The sequence below is a fragment of the Crocodylus porosus genome, unplaced genomic scaffold (assembly GCF_001723895.1).
Source record: "Crocodylus porosus isolate Cpor-Errol unplaced genomic scaffold, CroPor_comp1, whole genome shotgun sequence".
Taxonomy (NCBI): Eukaryota; Metazoa; Chordata; order Crocodylia; family Crocodylidae; genus Crocodylus; species Crocodylus porosus.
In genome coordinates, this window is record NW_017728921.1 from 2,796,456 (window position 1) to 2,805,380 (window position 8,925).

Genomic DNA, 8,925 nt, shown 5'->3' on the forward strand with positions numbered 1-8,925 from the left:
AGCACCGCCAGGAGTGACCAGGAATAACAGTCACAAGCTGGCAGAGGGTAGGTTTAGGCTAGACATCAGGAGGCGCTACTTCATGGTGAGGGCAGCTAGGATCTGGGACCAGCTTCCAAGAGAAGTGGTGCAGGTTCCTACCCTGGGGGTTTTTAAGAGGAGGTTAGATGAACACCTTGCTGGGGTCGTTTGACCCCACTACTCTTTCCTGCCATTGCAAGGGGTCGGACTTGATGATCTGCTCAGGTCCCTTCCGACCCTAGAAACTATGAAACTGAACATAAGAAGGGAGTGTCTGTCCCAGAATTGGTACTGAAGAGAACTCTGTATTTTCAGATTGGAAGCTCTCTGGTCAGAGACTTCATCAGTATTTGTACAGAGTTTTTCACACTGTGGTCCTTATTCCAGACTCCCAGGGAAAGATACTACAGAAGACAGAGGAGGAAAGGTGAAGATGCTTCAGTGAAACTGGAGATCAGAGGAAGGATTTCTGAGTGGACACGTACAAAGCCAGATGACTTTTGCAAGTTAAAATGGGAAGGGAGAACTTGGCACGTTATTGATATTATAGTTATTTAGAACATCTGTGGTGTTTTTTTTTTTTATTGGCATGGCAGTCCCATCCCCATATTGAGGCTGAGGAGGCTAGAGCACCAAAACGGTTGCTGTAAGTGCCTAGCCCAAGGTCACATAGTGATTCACAATGAAGCCAGGATTAGAACCTGGGTCTCCCAAGTCTGACCAACACCTTGGCTACTGGACCATGTTGTATCTTCAAGATGGTGCAAGGTAAGCACTACTGTAGCACCATGAAAAGTTCCATAAGCATACACAACAGGACATTTATAATTATAGCTTGGCACACCACGTCCAAGCTGTAAGGCATATCGTTTGTATGGCTGCATTGGATACAAAGAGTTAAGAGATATAAAAGTATCTGGTATACCAGGGCGAGGTGGCCATATTCAGTTATGTGACAGGACAGTGGTTAAAAAGGTATTCAGCCAATTCTTCTCCTTTCCTCTACTTCCACATTTTTACTATTCTTTTCTCTTCCCCTCAATTTAATGTTTAACACTGCACTGTGATCCTAGGTCTTTAAGGACTTTTGAACTGCACAGTCAAAATTAAATCTGCATCTAGGCATTTTTCTCTTTATATATTCTATTCTTCTATTTTCCATCAAAAAAATGGGATTCAAACATCCCAGGCTCCAGAGGTTTCATCTGATTTGATTGTAGCACCATGTCAAGTGTCAAACATGTCAGTCAATCAGCATGTGTATAATTCAGCATATGACAGAAATAATATCAGACTGGTGGATACATCAGAAGCGCATTCACTGGTAAATTGTAGTGCCTGGTGACTATTTGGATGAAGATTGTACATGACAGTTTTCACATATGAACATTTAAACGTGGTTACTTCATTTTGCAGCTTCTGATTGGTGTGTTTAGAATCCTCCAAAGAGGCCAGAGTTTCAGTCTTCTCTTTATGAAGGGCGTCCTTCTCTTTGGTCACTTGCTCCACCATCTGCAAAGCGTCTTCTGCCATTTTAGCAACCTATATGAGAGAAAAGTTTTACTGAAAGGAATGTCAATAGAGTATACTAGCACCTATAGAACATTATGTATGCTTTATGCAGAACTCAGTTATTTATCAACAACTTTTCTTTTAAATAAAGTGTTGGACAATACATTAATTTCTTTTTAAAATGGGATATTAAAATGTATTTGCCTTCTGACGCTGCATAAAACATATCTCAGAAATTATAAAACCATGCAGAACTTAATTACAACCTCATGCTTGTGCCATCACCAACATTTAATTTTTTTTTTTTAATTCCTCAATGGCCCTAACTGTATCCATTATGATTACTCTTATATGTCCAAAAAAAATGACAACAGTAGTTCAACAGATATTCACTACCAACAGGCTTGTCTGTACTGTCAGAAGGTTAAGGTGCAATAGAGTCAATGGCCCTGAATTTACTTTGAGAGATCTCAAAATCTTAAAGAGTGCAAAAATCTAGCTTGGTAGTTGAGCTAAGTATTATATACTTCAGTACTATTAACTAGGGTTTGTCTTTGTGAACTGAGAAATATTTGGGATTAACCCCCCCTAAAAAAATTCACATCAAATTGTCTTACCACCTACAAGTCAAAAACGGACATGAAAAAGTCCATTTAATACTCTGTTGGTAGTGAATACAAACATTACTGTGAACAAAAAAGAACATGCAAAGTGCCAATTTCTTTGCTATTAACACTTGAAAGCCCAACAAAACAAACCTTGCAATTTGTTTTGTCCAATTCCTTTTTTTTTTTAATCCCCATGTATTTTTAGATTACATTCTTCCTTATTTTAATTTAACATGAAAAGATATGGTAAACCCAATTCTAAAAATTTATTAAATTTCTGCCCATTTACTGTTAGCTGTGAACTAGCTGAAAAAAAAGTTACTACATTTCTTCAACAGGATTTGGAAAAACCTTCCTTTTTATTCACAGTTTAAAACTTGTTTTCTTGCAGCATTCAGCAACAACATAGATCCTTATAATTAGACACAGATTTTTTTGTTTTAAATATTATAGGTGTTAAGATCTTTCACACTTATTGTTACAGACAACGTGAGACAGACAGGTAACATACTGAGATGGAAAATAATTCCACTGAGATAAAGTGCTGATCGTGCAATTAAGTGCAGATACTAAAACCATTGCGTTAGTGCTCAGTGTTAGTAACTATATTTCATTGGTTTAACGATGTGTTTCAATACCTCAGATTTTTGCATTACTGTTTGTGCCTGAAGAACCTCAATTTCTTTTAGTTTCAAAGCAAGATTGTTCATTTCGTTCAGCAGCATCTGATTTTTGTTCTCTGACACCAGTAGCTTGGCTGAGAGGTCACTGTTAGCTTGTGCTAAGGCTGTCATTTCCTCATGGAGTTTGTAACAGTCCTCAGAGAACTTCTCCTTCTCCTTCAGTATTTCTTCCTTGATCAAGATCAGCTTCTTCTGCTCAGCAAGCAAGCTCTCATTTTCTTGGAGCAGCTTTGCTCTCTCCACTTCTGTCACCTCATGGCTGCAGCGAAGGTCTTCTAGGATCTTGGAGAGGCAGCTGTGCAAGTCCTGAAGCTCTGCTTTCGATTTAGACAAGGACACAAAGTCACTCTTTAGCTGTTCAATGTTGGAGGCAAGCTGCTCTGTCTCTGCACTTAGGATTTCCTTTTCTTTCATAATCTCCTCCAGTTTGGATTCAGACCTGTCTTTCTCCTGAACCAGCTGCTGTCTCTCCATCAGCAATTCCTTATTTTTATCTGCTAGCTGCTCTTTCCCCCTCTCCAAGGAGCTGATGGTGCTCTGAAGTGCTGCACGTTCCAATAAAAATGAATCCTTCTCTAGCTTTCTAGCTTCCTTTTCTCTGGTTAAATTCTCCTCCATAATCTGAACCTCTTCAATCAGTTTCTGACATTTTTCTTGCAATTCGGTCCTTTCCTGGGCCACTGCTTCCTTTTCAGAGGAACAGGTTTGGAGTGAAGTTGCGAGAACCTGTTTGGCATGGGATACAGCAAAAAGTTCATTTTCTAGTGTTGTCTTGGCATTTTGAGTTTCTTTCAGAAGCTTTGCAAGTTCACTTTTATAGTCCATCAGTTCTTGATTTTCTTGTTTTTTGCTGTCCAGGTCTCTCTCGAGGGTCTCGATGCAATCCTGGAGCTCAGTCTTCTCTTGGAGCAGCACTCTCGTAGCAGACATGTCCGACTCGTGCTTTCTTTTCAAGTCAAAGAGTGCACTTGCAGAAGACTGCTTTTCCGTAAGAAGCTCCGAGTATTTGATTTCCAAGGAGTCCTTTTCTTTGAGGAGAGCATCATTCTGCTTTTTAAGTTTCAATGATTTTTGAGAAGCCAATTCCTGATCTACGCTCAGTTGACTTACTTTCTCATTAAGAGCTCTCTCAGCAAGGGTGACTGTGGTAAGCTTTTCTGTAATTGCCTTATTTTCACTTAAAAGTTTATCCCTCTCAGCCAAAAGCCTCCGTTCAGATGAAGAAAGAGCTTCCTTCTCTTGTAGCAACTGGATACACTCAGAGTCCGATGTCTCTCTACTCGCCTTAATGTCTTCAAGAAGCTTAGAGAGACTAGAATGAGAAGCCTGCAACTCTGCATTGTCTTGAGTGGCCTTTTTAAGTTCTTTACTCACAGTTTGCAGCTCTTCTTGGAGACCTGCAATTTCTACATTCAGTGTCTGATTCTCGCTCAGAGCAGTTCCTATGCTTAGTTGTAGCTCCTCAGCCCTCCTAAGGAGTGTTTCCTTTTCAGATTGCAAGTCCTGGCTTCTTTGCCATAGATCATCCCTCTCTTTTTTTAAAGCTACATATGTATTTTCAAGAGCCAAATGTTTACTCAAGACTGAATCTCTCTCTACAGACAGAGCAGCCGCTTCTTGCAGCAGCTCCTTTTGATCTCTGGCCAAGTCCTCATAAGAGCTTTTCAGCTTCTGAATGATACCATCTTTGTCTTTAACAAGAGCAGCATTCTCCTCAGAAAGTTTTTTCTGACAATCGTCCAGTTCTTCTTTTTCTTTAATGTGCTTCTGACATTCCACAACCAGGGCATCTCTGTTGGTCTGAAGTTCTTCTAGCTGCTGGAGCAGGGTTGATTTTGAAGAGCGGAGCATATCATTCTCCCTAGTTATCTTCAGAAGATCTTCCTGCGCCGCCTCAATTTCAGACCGTAACTTTTCTCGCTCAGAAATTAAAGTTAACTTTTCTGCGCTTTCCTGGTGAATTCTAGCCTCAGCTTTCTGTTTCTCAGCTAGGATCTTTTTATTTTCTGTATTAAGTTCTTCATTCATTGTCTGAAGCTTTTCCTGGTCTTGTTGCAAAACCAAAATCTTGGACTCCAACTCTACAAGTTTTGATAACAGTGAACCTTTCTCTAACATTAAAGCATTCCCCTCCTGTGTCAGCGTCTCTTTTTCTGATATTAAACCCCTCATTTCGTCTGACATTTGTTCAAGATCTTTTCTGGCTGATGCTAACACAGAGGTTAAGGACTAAAGAAATAAAGTTGGGGAAAAGGAAACAAAAATGAAGTCAAGCAGACAAATGAGAAATGTGGATTAAAGACAAACAGAGCTATTATAGTTTAAATAAAAAAGTGCATATACTGACACACAAGTCCCTGTATATTTTCAATTGCTGAAAACATCAAGGCAATTTAAGAATGATGATGATGATGATAACAACAACAACAATAATAAAAATAAACAACAAACCTGGGGATATAGCTAATAACAATCAAATGAAGAGATGTAGCATAGTTTGAGTGCTCATGTATACTAAAGCTTGGCTTCTTACTAAGGCTACTCCAGTAAAACCCATTAGTGATTTAAATGGCAAAAATTAAATAAATTAAGAATGAAGCAACATCAAAAAGCTACCGTAGAAAGCAAGAATAGCCAAAAAGCCTTATTCAGCCAATAAGTAGATGAATTTTGCCATAATTAACTGAGGCAGTTGTACCAAATGCTAGCTCCAATTCTATGAGTTACTTTTTATAGCTTCTTCCCCTGTATGAAAAATCTACCCATACCCTGTAATATTTTAATTAGATATTTTATTAAATATCAGAATTATGTCTGATACTCTCACTTGTGTATCAATTTATTCACCAAATATTTTGCTAGAGCAAAACATAACACAAAGTTTGAGGCAAATACACAATGAATGAGAGATGAAAGCAAGCAAAAATGTCAAGGAAATGGGAAAAAAAAGTTACTGAAGTAAACCTAAAGTCAAAATAGTTATATACAACATGGAATTGTTTTTACAAAACAATGCAACAGACCTGTAAAGAAAATATTCCTCAATTAACTTTATTATTTCAAATTCAGGTGCTTGTTAAAAAAAATGAGACTCTATTCTATCCCAACTGGTTGTACTGAACCAGAAATGTACCAAAAACTTATCATCATAGTTTATATTTATGCAATTTTTGTAATTACCTAAGTCAGTAGCTTATGTTTTATTCCTCTAATATTCATTAACTAAGTCTGATAGGTTCCTTGAGCAAATACCAAAAAATTACAATTACCAGAGAGGTGTTGGGTTAAACAATGAAAGAACAATTAACTGAAAAAGAAAGTTAACTTCAGTTACTTGCATCAGGGTTATACATACTTTGGCCTGTTCTGCTTGTTTTTGAAGCTCCTCAGCCTGTTTTTCCAAGTCACTGTTTTTCTTTTGTGCAGTTTTCAGCATCTCTTCCACGTCCAGCAGATTCTGTTTAAGATCTTTGATGGTTGTATCATGTTTAGCAATCATCTCAGAATTATATTTTTCATGTTCTGCCTGCAGATCTTTATATTGATTTTGGATCTTCTCTAATTGCTTTCCCTGTCAGAATATAGAGCAATTTGAAAGTGATCAGAATCTAGTTTTGTAATATTCTCCCCCTGAAACCAGCTGTCATTTTCTATAATAGTTCTTACCAGGTCTACTAGTTTGTCCTGCATTTTTTTCATTTCATTTTGATGATTCTTATCTGCTTCAAGCTGGTTCTGTTCAGCTTTCTTTGTTGTCTGCTCCATGCTTTCCTTCAGCTGAGCAGCCCTTTCATTTGCTTTTGTAAACTCAAGTTGTAATTCTTCTAGCTGCCTTTAAAAAGCCAAAAGAAAAAGTAAAATGGACTTTTTGCCGACAGTAGAAACTACAAATGAATGGTTCTCTCTAAATTACAGTATGCTTCGATTAAGCCTTTGGTACCAATCAGAAAAAGGATCATTTGATTCTGAACACATGCGGAACATTTTGTTAAATTACATCATAGCTAGCAAGATCAAATATTTTCTCATGCACATAGCATGCCATCATGGTTAGTTTGGCCCCGAGTTCAGCGTTTTCTAAAGATAAGCTACAAATAAATGCTTGGATGAAATTTGTTTGAAACAAAGTGCTTATCTTACAAGCACTGTCCAAGTGTATGACTCTTACAAATTAAATAGCATCTTTTGAGTACCCAAGCTGGGGGTGGGGGAAAATCAAGCAAGATTAAATGAATGCAAAATGACATCTACTTTTGTCAGTGTAAGAGGTCATTTGATACACACACAGGAAATTGTAATAAGATTTTTTAAACCAGATGTCTTTTTAATCCACTACACAGAGTGCCATGACAAACTGAATTTGATGGCACAAATTCAGCTGTCACATCAATGTGAAAGACATTTGAATCAGGAAAGCTTTCACAGCTATTTACAAAAGCATAGAATAAATAGTGGGGAGGGATGGGGGGGAGTTGCATTAAAATGCTCCAACAGCAATGAGATACCTCTCTTTTAACCGTAGCTCATCATTCATCTTTGTAAGCTGAGACGAACTATCTCCTGAGGATTTCATGATCTCTGCTATGTCATTTTCAAGTTTGGCTTTAGCTTCAATCAACTGCTGCTCTTTTTCTTCCCGCTCCTTCAGTTTTTTCTCCATAACTGAACATAAAGAAACAGGTTTATACTCTAAGTTAACTCAGTACACAAGCCACAAACAACATGCTTAGAAGCTCACTAGAGACTGGAAATGGAGTAAACTTGTTTTATAAATCTACCATGTTGAACGTGTAAAATATTGTGCTTGGGTTTGAACTTAGAACAATAGTCTATGGAGTAATGATAAGGTGCACCACGCCCAGAGGAATGCAATATTGCACAGACACACAAAGGAAAAACAAATGATCAAGAATTCTGTTTTCTCCAGATGCTTCACTTAACTCTTAGCAGCATTCTGCTGAAAGTTAATGAGGTTCTCCTAGAAGAGAATTCCAGCAGATATATTTGGACATACTTCCTTAAGTCAGAGATATGTACATCTAAAAGGGAGAATACTGAACTAATTGTTTAAAAAAAACAAAACTCAATGAATGAGAGTTACTGACAAAAATGGCTCTTCTTGCATCCAGCCCAGATACCTTCTCCAGGCAGGAGAGCAGAAAGGGGACATTTGTAAGCTTGTAAGATCAATTTAGAACTTGTAGTATCATTCTACCTACACTGTAAGATAAAGCAAGCTGAAAGGCCACAAAGTTAGGAAGAACTTGACAACCAAACCAAGTAGTCGATACTGATGTCATGAATCACGTCTTGATCCATCCATTACAAGAACGTGGTATGGGCATGACTTCTTTGTGACCTAAATTAATCTTACACTTGAAGCAAGTTAGTCTTAATTTCCAGCTTTCACTGTGATACATTTCTACTATCATCCCGCTTAGATCAGCTGCTACATTAATACACATTTAAGTGGGCATTTTTGTTGGTAAATGTTAATACTGAGAAATGCTTAAAGCAAGGCTTCAGTTATTTGTCTGGAGCAGACTCACGCAAACAGCAAGTAAAGCCAGAAAATATATTTTATCACTGCTGCCCTGATGTCAGTCACTTTGCCCAGTGTCACTATATATAGTCTTTCAGTTGTGCTTACCGAATGGTCACACAAATGACCTGATTTGCATTTTGGGTTGGGGCTAGAAACTAGGACGGTGTCTGATGTGCTAGCTTCCAAAAAAGGTATCTCCCATTGTGGAGGTATCAGCTACCATGTTATAAGAGGAGTAGGAGGCTGCATGAAAGCATAGGAGGCTGCATGAAAGTGCTGCTCGACTTGGTACTGGCTACGGGGGACGACCTAATCGGCAACCTAGTGATCGATGGGAAGCTGGGTGACAGCAACCACGACCTGATCACCTTCACCATCCTCCATAAAGCTGGCAAGTCAGTCAGCAACACAGAAGTCCCTGACTTAGAAAAGCCAACTCTGACAAGCTCAAGAGGCTTGTCGGTCAGGCCCTTAGGGACCGTGACCCCAGGGAGATGGGAGTTCAAGAAGAGTGGTTGCTTCTCAAGGAAGCGATCCTCAATTCACAAGCTAAATC

At 38.5% G+C, this 8,925-nt stretch overlaps 1 protein-coding gene across 13 annotated transcripts in view; it reads right to left on the bottom strand.

The window, feature by feature from the left end:
• The window catches only part of CLIP1 (CAP-Gly domain containing linker protein 1), a 68,418-nt gene that overhangs the window by 21,996 nt on the left and 37,497 nt on the right, over positions 1-8,925 (bottom strand). For 7 of the 13 annotated variants that reach the window (XM_019538745.1, XM_019538743.1, XM_019538744.1 and 4 more), the window contains 5 exons: positions 7,330-7,486; positions 6,491-6,656; positions 6,180-6,395; positions 2,780-5,053; positions 1,426-1,563 (listed from right to left, as the gene is read on the bottom strand). In XM_019538745.1, the coding sequence (XP_019394290.1) occupies positions 1,426-1,563; positions 2,780-5,053; positions 6,180-6,395; positions 6,491-6,656; positions 7,330-7,486 (2,951 nt within the window). The remainder of the gene's footprint in view (positions 1-1,425; positions 1,564-2,779; positions 5,054-6,179; positions 6,396-6,490; positions 6,657-7,329; positions 7,487-8,925) is intronic. The other 6 variants (XM_019538751.1, XM_019538752.1, XM_019538749.1 and 3 more) reach the window with 2 other exon arrangements.